Source organism: Salvelinus sp. IW2-2015, linkage group LG7, assembly GCF_002910315.2.
Source record: "Salvelinus sp. IW2-2015 linkage group LG7, ASM291031v2, whole genome shotgun sequence".
In the NCBI taxonomy this organism is placed as follows: Eukaryota; Metazoa; Chordata; class Actinopteri; order Salmoniformes; family Salmonidae; genus Salvelinus; species Salvelinus sp. IW2-2015.
Window position 1 is genome coordinate 12081638 of NC_036847.1, and position 19358 is coordinate 12100995.

The following is a 19358-nucleotide window of genomic DNA, read 5'->3' on the forward strand; positions in this document are numbered from 1 at the left end:
GCAGGCTTTTTGAGAATTTACTGTAACTGACAAGTCAGTGTTTCGGTAAGAAAGCACCAGTGGTCTGAAGTCCTATGTGTAAACCAAGGACACACTGCATCAAGTGCCATTGTTTGGGTAAGAGTAAACGCTGAGCACTTGCCCGAACGGATTAGTCATTCATTTAACAGCCGCAATCTCTGAARCACGGACATGGCTGTTTGTTTGTTTGTTTTTGGTCTTAAACGGTGCCAGCTTATGGGAAGCATGCAGTTCAGTGAAGAGGGAAAGTAGGGAGGTTGATGAGAGAGAAAGGAGGATGGGGACGAAGGGATTAGAGGGGTGTCATTTTYCCCCTACAACATGATCTCTAATTTCCCACAAAGCACTGGGTAACCTGAGCMAGAGATTAGCCCACGTTATCTTGTTTAATAAAATATGACGACGATCTCTTTGTCGGCTCCATTCAGTTTCACTTGATATCACATGACCTGTCRGACCGCAAACATTTGCTCCTGTTTTACGACAAGAACCTCTTGGGCCCACTTTCAAAAAGCGTCTCAGTGTAGGAGTGCTGATTTAGGTTCCGTTTTCCTTTTTAGATCATAATGATTTAAATGATATGGATAGGGGGGACCTGGGATTATATCCACAAAGTGTCTCAAAGAAAGTGTGCTGGGCTAGGCTCAGTTTTGCCTTTTAGATCACAATGAATGTKATTATATGGTCAGATCCTAGATCAGCAACCCTACTCAGAGACGCTTTATGCATAAGGGCCCTGGTGCTTTATTTTCAATGAGAGCGCCCAACTATAACCCTTATTCTGACAATATAATCGATATTGACCTGCTCTTTCTGATGAAATGAGTCAGACATTCTTATTCCACGGGCCTTGATCGGATCATCAGAGCTCTTCATTGAATTATTGATACTCATCAAGCCCAAAATAGGACGGTTATTATGTTTTCATAAGCTCTTTTTAGCCTTGCTGGCATTGCACCCTCAAGCCTCTATCCTCTCTATATGGGTTTTTACATCACGGTAAGCAACAGAAAGGGTGAAGAGGTACAATTGACCAGCAGCCTATTTTCGTCTATAGTCAGTTAGGCTTGATGGAGCCAGTGTTCAGTGTATTTTCAGACMTGTGTAGTGAAGTAAATCCCACCAAATATCGTATTGACCTCAGGCCTCATGATTGCACTGTTTATGAAGGAAAGGACTCAAGAAAGTAAATAAGGAGTCAAGCATGTTTTGCCATTTGAGTACTGGGTACCAGTGCATACCCAAAACCTGCTGTTCAGTAAATTAAATTGAGTTGGAGTGTTATCTTCCACATGTTATATGCATTGATATATGRGCAATTCCATGTTAAACAAACCACACAAAATGACTAAAGTTCTCCTTGTGCATAGAGCTCTATGGTTTGTTTAACTTTGCAATCATTGTTTTATGTTTGAGGTACATTTTAAAAATGAAAAATCTGAGTCTCCACATCACTCTGTTACCTTGGAGTTGCCCACATACAGYATGCTATTTGAGATATTCAAAGTCAACACGTACATTGGAACGTCATGAATTTAGACAACATGAGGTCCTGCAGGACATTGAGCTGCTGCAGAACAGAGATCTAGCCATTTTAAACAATTTGGGTTTTATTTCAGTTTCAGATCCAAGCTGAAAGGAGCAACTGTTCAAATGTTCTCATACATTCCTCTTTCACCGTCTCTGTTTCTCTCTCTCCCCAACACACATACACATGCATGTGCACAAGTGTGCACACACAGGCAGTGTTTGTTCACTACTGTGTGATTAACAGTTCTATAAAAAAATATATGCTAAGGTACTCTTTCCTGTGTTTGCGGTGTTAACAACAATTACTAAGTTGTCATGGTGTTGTTTAGACGAAACAGAATCAACTGAGCACAACACGGTGTCATACTTTATTTCCTCTGTTTGTTTTTCTTACATCCCTCAACAGGATGGCTTGTCTGGCTGAAACTAAACAGCCGGACAAAACAAAGACAAATAGGGCCTCTCTCTCCCTCTCTGTTCTGCCACACCACTTCATTACAGAAATGCTGTGAGGAAAAAGACAGCTTSTGCTTGGCTCTGCCATACACTGTAATGTTTCTCTCTGCCCACTGTGAATTAATCTCATCATTAAGTCTCAATGAAGAAAAATGAGCCACAGATTCGATCTCGCTGTCGCGCTGCCGGCGCCCTCTCCAGTGACTCCATTGGACGGGGCTATCATCACCTCGCACAGGCAATTAWATCTGCTAGCTAAATATGTCACACACAATAAATCCGGCATCCCTGACAGACGAGGGACAAGGCAGGAGACACAGCCTCGTATAAGAGAGGCACAGTCAAGCAGGTCCATCTCCTACCTGACAACCAATGGGATCGATAAGCCCAATGGATTTCTGAAGGAGACTGATACTAAATATAACACACATTCTATGTCATGGTGATGGATTGCATGTATGACATTTATCAAGGCTGAGGGTAACACACCACAAACTAAACATATGTTGGATCTACAAGGGATGATGCAATACTGCCATTTTGCAACAGAACAGCGCAACATTACCACAAAACGTGTCTTTGGTGTCTAGWTTTGAGCCTTTTAAATAACTACTTGAACTGTTAGAACAGTTGGATAAAATGTAAGACTGGACCCTCTTCCCATCTGTTTGTTTGTTTGCATTTGGAGCTAGATCATTAATGAATGTAACCTTTTTCGTTGATACCATCCCTCCAGGCCGCAGTGCAAACACAGCATTGACATTCACCCGATAATGTTTGTAAAGGATATTCAGAAAAAACAAGTGTGGGAAAGAGCTTTTAAGCCAGACGTAGAGCTTGCCATTGCTGATACTATTTGTACAGGACATACCTCAGGAGGCTGAGACAACTGTGAATGTTTGTCCAGCTCACAGACTCTTCCATACATACACACAGCCCGAGCAGCTTGCATTCCTCCCCATTCATTAATAAATAAATTAATTTCCCCCCTCGTATTATCTCCCTCTGTTGGTTGATCACTTTAACCAGCGTCGATGTCCCCGTGGAAATGTCATTAACATAATAAAAAAATCCCCATAAAAATGTGTCAGTTTAAGCTAGAGATATCTGTTTGCGTCTCAATCCACCACATCCACCGATGTYGCACTTCCGCATCTGCGATGAAAGGTGACAAAGCTAGAGCAGTGTTTGTCAGACCGTGAGACAACACGACGGTGTTATCTGTTTTGCTCTACGACCCCCACAAGGGGCACTTACATTTTTTACTTGCCCATTCACCTCTGAACGGCACACACACACAATCCATGTCTCAATTGGCTTAAAAATCCTTCTTTAACCTRTCTCCTCCCCTTCATCTTGACCGATTGAAGTAGATTTAAGAAGTGGCATCAATGAGGGGTCATAGCTTTCACCTAGATTTACCTGGTCAGTCGATGTCATGGAAAGAGTAATGTTTTGTATACTCAGTGTATATGGAGACAGTTTAGTGCTTAAGTTAAGGGGTTAAATACATGTACAAAAATAAATAATAATGTTTCCTGATCTTTGTTACATCTCTTACATATAGGACAGACACTTCAGAACAAACTTCCTTGCGATGTTTTTCTCCATGTAGTGAATATTTTATTCAATGTGTTTGTACGAGCTAATGGCAGTAAGGCCACATTTTTATTTCTCATCAAATAATTGTTTTATTGGGGTGGGTGGTTGGGAGAGGTTGGGGTGAGTGGTTTGGAGGGAATTGAGGTGGGTGGACTGAGGTAGGAAAGGGGCTGGGGGGGKGGGGTTGAGGGTGGATGTGTTGTGTGGAGGGAGGAAGGAAGGGAGGGAAGGTGGATGGAATATGGTCATATCTTTGTACATTTAGTAAAACTTGAATAAAAATATATACACATTTTTTTTATACCTTTATACTTAAAGGGGTCTTAAAATTCCAAATCAAATAGCTAAACAATTCCATATAGCTTAGTGTACGTCTTTGACTTTGAAATCCTCTACATTGCAGCCAGACTGGGCAGAATCACTGATCTACAAAACATCTAGCCTCAGAAGCCCAGGATTTTCTAACAGAATAGTCATAWTCCAATAGTCGTGTCAAAGAGGCACGATTTGTAAGGTTGGCTTTGTGAGACTGCAAAACACCTACATCCCAAATATCKATTCATTATGTGATCAGGATTATCGGTTTTGTTCCTCGCCTTGCTCAAACTGATCCCCTCAAATATGCTGCACAACTCAACCCCACACACAAAATGCTGAAGGATACCAGAAATGTCTATGAACATGTCAAGGCCAGTAGAACAATAGCTTCCTTGTGATGCTAAGACAYCCAAAATGTTTGTCCGTGCTTCTGTCCTCATGCAGCAAGAAGTGGAACCAACGTGATGGACATACACTGTTATTAGCGCATCCATTTTAACAACCCCGGCTTTTGAGTTCTCGGCGCTCGTAACCATTAACAAACATAATCAACGCTTAACACAACACCCAGGGGCCTACCCCACAGCAGTTTCTTTCTTTTCTGCAGGTAAAATTAGAGTGCCGTGGAGTTGCCCCACGGGAGGCTCGTTCTGACGAAGTCTTACTGGAACAAGCCGACTGGTCTTAATTATGCCAACAGCCGCTCCGAGGAACAGACTACTCCCCCCTCTCTCTCTTACACCAACAGGCAGCAATCCATGGCTGCCAGTCCCACTAATTAGTGCACGGGTATCCATTTTTCTCTCTCTCTCTTTATCTCTCTGAATCTCTCTCTCCCTCTCCCTCACACTATCCAACACACAGAGAGACACTCAACACAAACACTACATGCACAGTACGGACTGATGAGGCCTCGGAAAGTAAAAAAARGATTCTTCCATTAGTTGAGTGTGCATTTCTTGGCTTCCTTTGCTCTCTCTTCAGGCTGATTTACATAAGTCCAACTCTTAAATAGGACTAATCCCTGTTCTAAGATGAGCTGCATGGAGGTCTTCTATGCTGTAATTACTCTCTTGATGATATTACAGTTGACAACTAGARGTGTTTTATTAAAACTTGGCAAAAAAGTTACACATTCAAATGGATGTCTTCCTTGAGAATCTAAAGCTTGGGGCAGAACAACATTCACTCAGTTACAGGTTCAAAATGAGATGGGGGCCCGAAGACTTTCTCACATCTAACAAAAATTATCGAGTGAGTCTCCTGTACAAAATATCTGCCCCATGGATGATTTCAAATGGTACGAATTCCCATTAAAAATCTCCTTGGTGCACAAGTGATTTACTGCATGTTGTTTCTCCAGGGCCCTCTGTGTCATGAGTCCACACTGTGGTATGCATGGCCTTCCCCTTCACAGTCTAGAAAAGCAATTGTGATTGTGATGTCTAAGTCAGCAAAACCAGTGAATGGCTGAGGTCAGAGTGAGAACACACTGGCTGCAATCCAAATGGCCCCCTATTCTCTACATAGTGCAATACATCGTATGAGCCCTGGTCAAAAGTAGCTCACTATATAGGGAATAGTGTGCCATTTGAGAAACACACACTGTCCACCTGCTGTGTGGCACTGATTATTTCAACCCATTCCACTCGCTCTCCTTTCACCACAATAGGGCTTGTTATTAGCTAATAGCTACATTACTACATTTGTTGCCCTAGGATATAAAACTGTACCGTACCGTAGCTTGAATTATTTCCTGGCATCTAATGGAATTAACAATATTGCAAATGCTTCAGACCAACAAGTTTTGCATTGGTTTCATGTGTGTGATTATACACTGAACAAAAATATAAACTCAACATGTAAAGCTGAAATAAAAGATCCCAGAAATGTTCCATACACACAAAAAGCTTATTTCTCTCATATTTGGTGGACAAATTTGTTTACATCCCTGTTAGTGAGCATTTCTCCATTGCCAAGATAATCCATTCACCTGACAGGTGTGGCATATCAAGAAGATGATTAAACAGCATGATCATTACACAGGTGCACCTTGTGCTGGGGATAATAMAAGGCCACACTAAAATGTGCAGTTTTGTCACACAACACAATGCCACAGATGTCTCAAGTTTTGAGGGAGCGTGCAATTGGCATGCTGACTGTGGGCATGTCCACCAGAGCTGTTTGAAGATAATTAAATGTTAATTTCTCTACCAAAAGCCGCCTCCAACGTCATTTTAGAGAATTTGGTAGTACGTCTAACCGGCCCCACAACCGCAGACCATGTATGGCATCGTGTGGGCGAGCGGTTTGCTGATGTCAACATTGTGAACAGAGTGCCTCATGGTGGTGGTGGGGTTATGGTATGGCAGGCATAAGCTACGGACAACAAACACAATTGCATTTTATCGATGGCAATTTGAATGCACAGAGATACCGTGATGAGATCCTGAGGCCCATTGACATGCCATTCATCCACCGCCATCACCTCATGTTTCAGCATGATAATGCACGGCCCCATGTCGCAAGGACCTTTACACAACTCCTGGAAGCTGAAAATGTCCCAGTTCTTCCATGGCCTGCATACTCAATAGACATATCACCCATTGAGCATGTTTGAGATGCTCGGGATCGACGTGTACGAAAGAGTGTTCCAGTTCCCACCCATATCCAACAACTTCGCACAGCCATTGAAGAGGAGTGGGACAACATTCCACAGGCCATAATCAACAGCCTGATCAACTCTATGCGAAGGAGATGTGTCGCTCTGCATGAGGCAAATGGTGGTCACACCAGATATTGACTGGTTTTCTGATCCTAGCCCCCACCTTTTTTTAAAGACATATGTGTGACCAACAGATGCATAYCTGTATTCCCATTCATGTAAAATCCATATATTAGGGTTTAATGAACATATTTAAATTGACTGATTTCCTTTATAAGAACTGTATAAATATAAATTAATATATATATATAAATACAGTTGAAGTCGGAAGTTTACATAAACAAGTTTTAATGACTTCAACCTAAGTGTTTCAACCACTCCACAAATGTCTTGTTAACAAACTATAGTTTTGGAAAGTCGGTTAGGACATCTACTTTGTGCATGATTCACTGATTCACTGTTATAATTCACTGTATCACAATTMMAGTGGGTCAGAAGTTTACATACACTAAGTTGACTGTGCCCCCTAAAACAGCGTGGAAAATTCCAGAAAATTATGTCATGGCTTTAGAAGCTTCTGATAGGCTAATTGACATCATTTGAGTCAATTGGAGGTGTATCTGTGGATGTATTTCAAGGCCTATCTTCAAACAGTGCCTCTTTGCTTGACATCATGGGAAAATCAAAAGAAATCAGCCAAGATCTCAGAAAAAAATGGTAGACCTCCACAAGTCTGGTTCATCCTTGGGAGCAATTTCCAAATAAAGTGGTGATCCTAACTGACTTAAGACAGGGAATTTTACTAGGATTTAATGTCAGGATTTGTGAAAAACTGAGTTTAAATGTATTTGGCTAAGGTGTATGTAAACTTCTAACTTCAACTGTGTGTATATATATATACAGTATATATATACACACAGTTTATTAGGTACACCCCCCCATTCACGAAAATGTTTCTCTCCTACAGACAATGATTTACGTGGCCTTGGCTTGGTATATAAAACAGGCAGACAGATGTCAGTTGTCGGAAAATATAGGACCTGGGTGTGGCCTCCACTTAAAGTGTTCCGCATACTGTAGGACAGAAGGACAGCTGCACTGTCTAATTTAGTTATACAAACAGTGGATTTGCCATTGCGTACCCTTATTTCCCAAAACAAACTGAACGTGCTGGATGACAGAATAGAAGACCATACATAATTACAGCTGAACAAAACATCTAGAAGTGTCAGTAAAAAAAAATGTAGTTCAACTCCATTATTTTCTATCGTTTACAGACAACCTATGCAGCAATTACTTGATGTGCTGAAAGCAAAGGTAGAGAACACTAAAACATAGTACTGTTTCATATTCCATAGTAGCACAAAGACTGCAGTAATTACAACGTTTGATGTTATTTCTAGGCTGCGGGAGCGCCACAGAGTAAGAGAGACGTATTATCACAGACATTATTCAGAGTTATTCGTGGACATGTGAAAGTCTCAACTCCTTACCAATTCCCTTTTGCTCCTCCAGTAGCCCCTTTCGTGATAATTTCACAGAATTCCATTTGCCCTGAAATGTGCATGGTTCAGCTCCACCAGGTAAAATGGCTAGCTATAGGATGTAAGAGACATTATGGAGGAATTGACATGCAATGCTTTGGAGCTATATAAAAATGCTTWACATTTTCTCTCATCAAGACATTTCAACCAATTATGGAGAGTGCCATGGTCAGTTGAACTGAATCATAGGGTCATTGATTAACCTCTTACTGAAATTAATTTCCTTCAAATACCTTTAAAATATGTAAGAGCAGTCACACTAAAATTAACAGTTGTATGCTAAAACAGAACCACACCATTCTTGATTCTCTGGATGCCTCATAAGCATGCTAATTAGTTACCATAACAAGGTTTGTAACCTGTGTGGATTTGAAAGTAAGTAGTACATTTGCTCTGAAAAAATGCTGGCAAAGAAACATACCTTTTTATCTATACCAGAAAATGTTTTATCGTGTTTTCCAATCAAGCTTGGGTGAGACACGTGAGACTTGTTAATTCAAGACCTATGAAAAGAAAAACGTTTCCTCAGGCTGCAAATTGCTTTTCAGAGGGATAGTAATAAACAAGAATAGTTTATTCTCCCATATTTACAGAGATGTGATGCGGCTTGAGGATGGATATTCAAGGGGCATACTGCAGCCAGCAAATCTTCCCGGGACCTTTTTTTTTGTCAAATCACCTCACCGTTAAGCCAATCATATTCTCATCTCTCCACCCAAAATACATCATAGGTTTAACCAGGGATCACAATGTCTAATTAGGAAGTGTTCAACAAAAACCTAAAACAGCACCTGTGTGGCTCAGTTGGTAGAGCATGGGGTTTACAATGTCATGACAATGGGTTTGACTCCCGCTTGGGCTACCCATAAGAACATTTATACACGCACTGCTGGGAATCGCTTTAAATAAAAGTGTCTGCTAATGGCATATTATCTTGTCATGGAAATGAGCAATCATGAGACTCTTTTGCCTCCTTTCCATTTCTGAAAGGGTATGTGTCAAAATTCCTGAGGATCTCGGCAGCAGAGCCCACCTAAAACGATTAGCTACTGATTGATCAGATATAGATATGGCCTACATTAGAGAGGTTGATGCAACTCTTAAATGAGACAGCCAGTTTGAGGATAAGAAACTGACCCTGTGCACCTTGTTAAMATGAGATCAGACGGTCCCAATGGTCTCTGTCTCATTTGTAATGCCAGTGAAGGCAGTTAATGTTACATGTGGGATGATTGTAATCTCGCCTTGTGAGGGACCTCTCAACCAGAAGCATAGGCCACCTTTAAATATTTCAAATAAATACCTGAGATTCAAGGGACCGAAGACATATTTTGGAGCATTCCAATGTAGCCTATTATAGCCAACTTGATGCGTTCATTCTTCCTGAGATACTGGCCGTGTCCTAATACCCATAATTGCATCCTAAATAGTAGGCCACCGGAGTATGCGGGGGAAAAATCATGTTTAATAGACATTTCAAACATCAAGTATACTTTAAATGTCCGGATGTCACACTCACTTTGGCTTTGACAACAGCTGATCAATTAGATATGGGGATGCACTACAGAAATCAATTTATAGTGGGAAACACATGACACATTCTCAGTATGTGAAAATAGAAGTATGTGCATCTTTGAAAATCGACTATGCTTTAAATGCCAGGATATTATACTAATTTCGGTTTTTCATCTAGTAGAATTCGCTGCACACTTTTTGGGAATTTCACAGCCACAATACATTGGAAAAGGGAGGGCTGTGCGTTTTGATAGATAGCTTCACGTAAACAACGAAACAACTTGGAGGATGGCGAATAGCGAACTACTTCATCATAACGTTACATCTTTGAAAACAGATCTGTAGCCTGCTGCCTGCCGTGCATTTAGCTGGCTACGTGCTTTAGTAGGACTAAAAGTTAGAACTGTTTGAACAGTAATGTTARCTATAGGGTTACTTGCTTGTTGTTTAGCGATAACTTCATATTTGATATTAACCGAGTTAGCGAGCTACTTGTTGTAAATATCAGGGCTTGTGTTCAAACTGTTACAAGGTCTGATGACAATACCAGGCATTTAATTCTGTAGTGAAAACAGCAGGAGAAATGCCACAAAAAAAAGGTTTGAGTAAGTCATGTGGACATAGTTAGTCCTCTTGCCACTGCACTATGCATTGCCACTAGCTATGTTATAGCTAACGTTAGTAACGCGGCAGGCTACATTCCTATTTTCACCAGCACGGTCACAGCTCGAAAACTCTAGGTGGCATTCTGCCTTCTCCCTAAAGTTCACAGCCATTAGCTTTRCCCACGACTGCCTCATGTGAACTACAATCCCRACTCTGAGTTTTAACGTTTAAAAACGTCAATGATCATTGTTTTCTATCTGGCTTTTGAAACATATGGCCCTTATCTTTCATCAGCGAGAAAGAAGATACACTTACTGTAGCAGTTTTGAACAGATCCATACAGCTATGAGGATGTATGGATCTACATGTATGGAAACTACACTTCCACTACACTTCCTGAGTTACCCGTACACACAGGTGTTCGGAGCATGCTAGATAGCTAATTAGCACATGTGGCCGGCTCGTCTTCCATCTGTTTTCCGTAAACAAGCGCTGCCGCAGGCGATGTGGGAATCTTAACAAAACTCCACCCTACAGAAGACGCCTTCGTCCAATGACTCTTATGTGTAATGTAATGGAACCGAGAGTCATGATCAAGAGCTAGCTAGTCCCAACACTTCTCTAATCTCCTAGTTCTCCTGATTTGTCACTGTTTATCTGTGTTGTTTCATTGCACATAAGCTGTTATGGTGAAAGTAATGGTAAAATGCAGTCGTTACTGTTTCACCTTCCAATTTGACAAATTATGTGGCAGTCTAGCTATTTTACATTTACATTTAAGTCATTTAGCAGACGCTCTTATCCAGAGCGACTTACAAATTGGTGCATTCACCTTATGATATCCAGTGGAACAACACTTTACAATAGTCGCATCTAACTCTTCGTTTAGGGGGGGGGTTAGAGGGATTACTTTATCCTATCCTAGGTATTCCTTAAAGAGGTGGGGTTTCAGGTGTCTCCGGAAGGTGGTGATTGACTCCGCTGACCTGGCGTCAGCGGAGCTATGTTTTGGTTAATGTTGTACTTCATTGTATGCCTGTTAAAGATATATGTGAAGGAGTGTGAGCTGGAGGGGCAGCTGACACCTGCGTGGGTGAAAAAGAAGTGGGAGAACCTCAGTCAAAAGTGTTCCACAGGGATGCTGGCCCGTGTTGACCCTAATGCTTCCCACAGTTGTGTCAAGTTGGCTGGATGTCATTTGGGTGGTGGACCATCCTTGACACACACAGGAAACTGTTGAGCGTGAAAAACTCAGCAGCTTTGCAGTTCTTGACAAAGTGAAACCAGTGCGCCTGGCACCTACTACCATACCCCGTTCAAAGGCACTTAAATATTTTGTCTTTCACATTCACCCTCTGAATGGCACACACACAATCCAYGTCTCAATTGTCTCAAGGCCTAAAAATCCTTCTTTAACCTGTCTTCTCCCCTTCATCTACAATAATTGAAGTGGATTTAACAAGTGACATCAATAAGGGATTATAGCATTGACCTGGTCAGTCTACGCAATAGAAAGAGCAGGTGTTCCTAATGTTTTGTACACTCAGTGTTATGTGTTAGAAAGGTGCAAGTGTATTCCAGAGAAATATACTGTAATTGGCATAATACCTTTTACAGGCCTTTACATGTAGTATGTTTGATGACTGAGAGCTATTCTTTTGCATATTTTTCAGGAGTTAAAAGCTCCCCCCACCGGAGTCAGCACGGAGGGAGGGKMGGTCACACTGGAAGTGGTCCTTTTTTTAAACCCAATGTGGAGTTCTGTTTTCTCATTGAAAAGTGTTTCTTGTGTGTAATTAAATCATTTATTTGATACCGGTACATCTACTGTTGTTGTGTTCCATTTCAACATTTCAACATTCAAAAATGCACTCGCACATCTGAGCTATCTTGTTGCAGGTGCATAACAATTAAATACGTTAAAAGAAAAAAGAAACCCGCACACTGCTCTTGCTAACATCACTTTTTTATTGAAGCTTACGCGTCGGCCTCTTGGCCTTTGTTATAGCTTTTTGCTTGAATAAACTATATTTGGTATAATAATAATTGATTACATTTCTATAGCGCTTTTCATAATCTCAAGCACAACAAAAGCAAAAAACTAACAAGCAATACATCGTGAGTAGCCTAGCTATAGTTGGCTAGGTCAACCATACATCCTCCAAACATGGAGATGAAGTGTCAGAAGTCAGTTCAAGAACTGAAGCAGTGGAGTGTAAAAAGATGMATCTCTAAAACCATTTTAGTATTCATCTCACAGTGAGACATCATGATTGGGACTCAGAATCATCAAAGATACGGGCAATATGGACAAATAGCCCATGGCCTATTTTGATCCAACATGCTAATTCATCTGACGGGATAGCCTCTCAGAACGAGAGCAGTAGCCTACCTACCGTACAAGGTGATTGAAAATAATCCAAGATGGTATGGATTACAGCGGCCCAGAGAGGGTCTCAGACCCCCTGAATGAGACATGAGCCCCCCTAAATTAACGAGACGATAACTGACTGAATAGACCCAGAAAAATACTATAACTAAACAAAACATTTTTGTAATTTCTGTTGACGGAAACGAGACGAGACAAAATGTTCTCTGTGACTAAAATCTTACTAGTAAGTGGATTTGACAAGGGTTTTGGAGACATTGAGAGCTTTTCAGTGTTATTTGTTTGGTCTAATCAAAAGCATGCATGACATTAGCAGAATTGTAAGGCTTTCTCATTAAATTGTTGCAATGCGGTGGAAAATATACCATGCCCAGGTCATTCACGAGTCACCTCTCTGCCAGGCAACCGTTCTACAATCTGGCGGCAACAAATCAATCATGTGAATAAGGCATGGCTACTCTCCCGGTGGTACAAGCTCCTGGTAGAAAAAAAAGCGACATTTGGAGCCACTTTACATATCAGGTCGATTCAAACAAGACCGAATGCAATGATTTCCACGGGAAAAGACAGCATTGTACCCACAAGTTGACAGGGAAAAATACTACCAACCTCAAAAGACATCTGAAAGCACATCATTCGAATATATACGCTCAGGTAATAACAGATTGATAATGCTAGCTAGTTAGCTTGCTGTAACCACTACTTATGACAGAACTTTGATTACAACATAGCTACAGTATGTCAAGGGACAGGGTTCCAGACTGCGACCATTTAGTCGCATTTTGCTACCCTTTGACTTGGCTGTGCAAGTTACATTTTTAATTGGTCGCATCAGTGCGAGCTGAACATTCATTACATGGTCACTTCACTCAAAAGTTTCAAAACTTCTTATTTTTTTGCTGCTAAAAGCATGCTTTTGTCAAACAATAAACTGCATTATCCTCATGATTCCTGTAATGAAATTGCCTAATGTAGCCCCTTTGCCTGTTTCTCTGGGGCCTGCTTCTGTGATGAGCGAGCCACTTGATGTGCACTCTAGGAGAGGGAAAAAAGGTGTCTGTTGTATAAMATTTCAAAATCCAATTGTGGGAAATACATAGCTTTGGAAGAAACTACTTTAATAATTKTATTTTTCATCTCTTAATATTGAGCTCAATAGCAACTATTTTACAACGAAGATATTTGATATGGCTTTAAGATACGAAGCCCGCAACATGACGCAATTGCGCATTGGCCATTGTGAGTGCAGATACTGTAGGGTAGCAGGCTACAACGGCAAAGTTTTTTTAGGACATTGATACATGACTACTAGCAGTGGCTATTATGTGTAGTGTTAGCGATATAGCTAATGCGTTTTGAGTTTTCATTTCCTCATGTGGTGAATTAGYCCCAAAATAAATTAGCCTATGATATTAGTGCATATTAAGTTGTAGGCAAATTCATCTAAAATAAAATTGTATTGCAAAAAGGGTCAATGCAGATAGTCCAGGTAGCTATTTGGTTAACTATTTAACTGCCTACTTAGCAGTCTTATGGTTTGGGGGTAGAAGCTGTTCAGGGTCCTGTTGGTTCCAGACTTGGTGCATCTGTACCACTTGCCGTGGGGTAGCAGAGAGAACAGTCTATGACTTGGGTGGCTGGAGTTTTTTAGGACCTTCCCCTGACACCGCCTGGTACAGAGGTCCTGGATGACAGAGAGCTCGGCCAACGCACTACCCTCTGTAGCGCCTTGCGGTCGGATGCCAACCAGTTGCCATACCAAGCGGTGATGCAGCCCTTCAAGATTAGGGCTGTAGCGGTCATGACATTTTGTCAGCCGGTGATTGTCAAGCAAATAACTGTCAGTCTCACGGTAATTGACCGTTAATCTCCTAGCTTACATGCATAGCATACAAGCCACTGATGCAGACTCTGAGTTGTCCTTATTTTAGGCCCTGATATGGCTATGMCWTATGGCTGTGGGCTACACTAGTTCATTTAGCAGACAAGATTTGCTTAGAATTATGTGGCATTATTTTTTATTATTTTAGAGTATGAAGAATAMAATTGAATTTAGCTGAATAAAATAGAAAGGATGTGCACATGCGGCTATTCTGTGTTGAGCGGTTAACAAAGAAACAGGTCCTCCTATATTCTTAGTATTTATGCAACTTTAGTTGTGATACAAACGTTGGGTTATATGTTTGGATTTTAATAGATTCTAAAGGTTGCATGATGCGACACTAATGATGATTTGAAAAWAGTGTTGCATGAAAGGCATGAGCTCTGATTTGTTTCTTGTGCAGGCTGCACACAACTCATCAGTCTCTCATTCACAATTTGACAAGCACTTGATAATATTTTCACCAGGCCTCGAATTTCCCGGCAGCATCCCCCTTGTGTGGCCGTAATGCCCCCTAAAAATGATCTTCCTCAAACTTGAAACTCACTTGCCGCATATGTATGCCAGTTAGGCTCTACACCGGTTGTAAAGCGGATTAATGTGCTTAATTTTAAGAAGTTATGTAGCCACTTTAGTTGTGATACAAACCKTATCAAAACATATAGGCCTATGGGCTAGGCTACATGAGGTGTGTGACTATAATTTGAAAAAGTCTGACAAAAAAGGCATGCGCTGTTWCTTGCCTTACTGCACACACTGGGCATCATTCACAAGTGATAATACATAATTCACAAGTGACAGGCTAATATTTTCACCTATCTGATTATACTACATTTAATGTTGTCTTCACATATACTAAATAATATATATATGAAATTAGTTTTGATTTAGAATGGACCCTTATCATGCATCTGTCTCGGAACAGGGGCATGGGGAAAAAAGGTAATATATGCCCATAAATAGCGAATGTAGGACGCTTGATAGGCTACTAATGACCATCAGCAGCATCAGAGCTTGGATAAGCCTAGTTACCGTGACCGTGAATTAGACTACAGTCATGACTCGTGTCCGCCAGTGTGGCGGTAATACGGTCACCGCTACAGCCCCAGTCAAGATGCTATCAATTGTACAGCTGTAGAACTTTTTGAGGATCTGAGGGCCCGTGGCAATTATTTTCAGCCTCTTTTTTCACGATTGTGTTGGTGTGTGTGGACCATGTTAATTCCTTAGTGATGTGGACACCGTGGAAGTTGAAGCTCTCGGCCCGCTCCACTACAGCCCTGTCGATGTGGTTGGGGGCAGGCTCGGGCCTCCGTTTCTGTAGTCCACCATCAGCTCCATTGTCTACTGATGTTGAGGGAGAGGTTGTTGTCCGGACACCACACTGCCAGGTCACTGACMTCCCTATAGGCTGTCTCATTGTCATCGGGGATCAGGCCTACCACGGTTGTGTCGTCAGCAAACTTAATGATGGTGTTGGAATCGTGCACAGCCACGCAGTCATGGGTGAACAGGGAGTACAGGAGGGGATTAAGCACGCAGCCCTGAGGGGCCCCCGTGTTGAGGGTCAGTGTGGCTGATGTGTTGTTGCCTACCCTCACCACCTGGGGACGGCCCTTCAGGAAGTCCAGGATCCAGTTGCAGAGGGAGGTGTTTAGTCTTAGGCCTGAGCTTAGTGCTGAGCTTGGAGGGCACTATGGTGTTGCGCACTGAGCTGTAGTCAATTAACAGCATTCTCACATAGGTGTTACTCTTGTCCAGGTGGCAGAGGGCAGTGCGGAGTGCAATAGAGATTATCTATTGAAGAACAAAATTCCGAAAATTCTGGAGCCCTATTTTAACAGTAAAATATAACAACAATACCCTATTGTCAACTCACAATTCATGACAATCACTAGATTAAGTTGCACATCAACATCTTTAATCATGCATTCCTGCTTGGACATGTTAGATGAAACAACGTATTTATTGAATAGCCTACCTTCTCAGTAGTCTATTACACTGTCTGAAGCACTGTGAATGACTTTCTACAGTGATTTTAAAAATCATATTTTGCGTGACACGGAGGAAAAAAATTGGTGTGACCAAATCATGGGCTGGTGCCATGCACCAACTGAAAAAGTTAGTAGCACCAGTGCCACCAGGGGAAAATGTTAGTCTGGAGCCCTGTCAAGGGTGTGATTTTTTAAAATCTGCTGCAGAGTAATGTGTTCTTCTGCCAATTTGGCTGTTAGGGAGAGAATCATGCGCTAGGATGTTAGGCCGAAAAATATGTCGGCAGGACAAGGCTATGTATGTTTGTGCACATGGAAGTCAGTGATTTATGTTTATTATAGATTAATGAAGCAACACAAATGTGATGTAACTAAAATGAATGGGCATTTAGTTGACTAAAATGGCCCACTGTTTTTGTCATTTTGACAATAACTGGACTAAATCATTATTCAAATGACAAAAATGTGACTAAGACTTAATGGTATTTAAGTCAAAATTACTAAAACTAGACCAAATCTAAAAAAGATAGCAAAAATGAAGACTGCCCAAAATGTAAGAAAGTCAAACTTTGGAGGGGGTCTCTAAATAATGCTGATTTAACCATTATCCTATTTGTTTCAACTGTAAATCGTATGCCTACTGCTACAGTGGAACGCTTATTCCAAATGAAACAACAACCCCACCTCTGTGTCATGGTTAAATGTTTCCCCATGTGGCTGCACTCATCATCCTGAGACAGTCCTGTATTTCAGCCCCTTTTCAGGTGTCCCAACTGTTCTTTCTACAAATGATTTTGTCAACAAGACACATACATTAATTCAGGCTACAAGAATGTAGACCCAACGACAATCGCCGAATGTCATAACAGTTAGGTGTTTTGTTACAGATGTCTCTTTCCATTCGTTTAACGACGCGAGTGCACACCACTGTTTGGATGGAATTATTATTTTGGAGTGTACGAACATGCGCAGGTATCCTACTTTTTGAAGTGATATGTTTACTTAATTAGACGAAACCATGACTGGCTGTGTTCATGCCAAATTAAAACATAATTAAAATAAAAAAAATTACAGTTAAATGACACGTCTTTACTAATAGGCCCATACAACATGTTATTGTACACGCAAGCGCGTTCACACAGGAGGTCCAGTGAAAAAAATAGACCACCGAATGTAATTCGCACTCTGGTTATAAATGTTGGGTACGTGAAAGTGCATTCATTCATCTGCAAGAGCAATGCATTATGATAACAGCGAGATAAGTTTATCAAAAGTAACGTTAGCCTAGACTGATTCTAACAGCAATCATGTAGCCTTTATATATATTGTTGCAGTTATCCAACTTGTGTTAAACATAGCCTAAAGCAAAATAGCTATATGTTCTAGACTAGAATAGTTATATCATATGCCGAAAATGTTGACTGAATAAGATATGTAGTCGAGAAAAACGTGGTTTAGGCTATGTGGAGGTGTGGGTTGTCATGGAACGAACACCATCTCAAAACATACTTTTTGTAGAAGGAAACAAATTAAGCTTAAACACCACATTCCATAGCCTACACGTGCATTGCGTAAATGTTGCAGACATGCTGAAGAAGAAGCGGGGGCAGGTGAGAACGTGTAGACTTCAAACTCATGGTACTACCGCACGAGGAGGACTGCACTTTGTATTTACCTTGTTCGCGTGGTAATAGTCCAACGAGCTTAGACAACTTGGATCAGAACCCACACTTGACGGGTGCGTAGGATAAAATCTCACGTCCATGTCAGGGTCTGTGAGACTGACGGCATGAAATCAGTTTCAGTGTCTTTGACTCTATTGTTTAGCCAGGAGAGAAAGAAAAGGGGGTTGAGGTTCTCAGTGCACTCTTCCCTCACATCCGTTCGCGGTCGAACTTCTGCACCAACTCGCGTCCCGGTGATGCACAGTCCTTTTTTCGTAAGACTACAAGATGCGTCCACTTTGTGGAGAGCCAACTACAGTTATCACTAAACCGTAGAACAAAAATAACTGCAAATATCCAGATCGGTTATACTATTACGTACTCCAGAACTAATTAAATTAAATATCCCCCCTTGGTTTATGTAAAAAAAAAAATCGTAACTCTAATAATGTTGCTTCTCTTCCCCCCGCTGTTCTCATACTCCATAGGCTTTGTCACGGAGGTGCATATTCATACATTGGTTCCAGGACAGAGAAGTGGTTGGACTGTTCTCCATATGCCATGCGACCTCTGCTGATAAACGGGAAAGGAGGGGAAAAGGGGGAGGGGATATTGGGGGCTGCCTTGACAACCGCACTCCTTTCTGCAACTGCGCGATTCTGATTAGCTGGAAATGTAGTAGTGTGCACGGCTGTGCATTATAAAGAACCCACTGCTACTACAAGGTCTACTTCTTTCCAAAGGTTCCATTTGTTTTAGTGTGCCAAGCTGAAAGGAACTCGTTTGGACCCACATTCTGCTGTCAATGCATGGTTTCTTCATTGTTTTTATTTATTTTCATACTTAAACACAAACCWCTTAAAGCACATAATTATGCAAAACCTAGAACCAACCATTTATTTCCAATTTAAATGCAGCTAGCATTTTGATTTGGAACCTGATCAAGAAAAGGGTTCCCTTGAAAATGATAATTTCCGTCAGCGGATTCTTCAGTACTGTACCTCATATATTTGTTATTATATTTATTATTGCATGTATTAAAGTATAGCTAATTCAATTTACAATGTTTTTAGTAGGCTTTGCATCCTTTATGCAGATCTAAAGTATATGCTACATGCTACATRCACTTTAGTAATGCATTTGGAGCTGCATTGCTTTTTTAAATCATTCAT

The 19358-nt window shown here is 41.1% G+C and overlaps 1 protein-coding gene across 4 annotated transcripts in view; it reads right to left on the reverse strand.

The window, feature by feature from the left end:
* LOC111966400 (TOX high mobility group box family member 2) overlaps window positions 1-18788 on the reverse strand; it is a 118504-nt gene extending 99716 nt beyond the window's left edge. For 3 of the 4 annotated variants that reach the window (XM_070444426.1, XM_023991004.2, XM_023991003.3), the window contains exon 1: window positions 18198-18787. In XM_070444426.1, the coding sequence (XP_070300527.1) occupies window positions 18198-18287 (90 nt within the window). In that variant the 5' untranslated portion in view covers window positions 18288-18787. Of the gene's footprint in view, window positions 1-18197 lie in introns of all 4 variants that reach the window. The other variant, XM_070444425.1, reaches the window with a different exon arrangement.
* Between the last annotated feature and the right edge of the window lie 570 nt (window positions 18789-19358).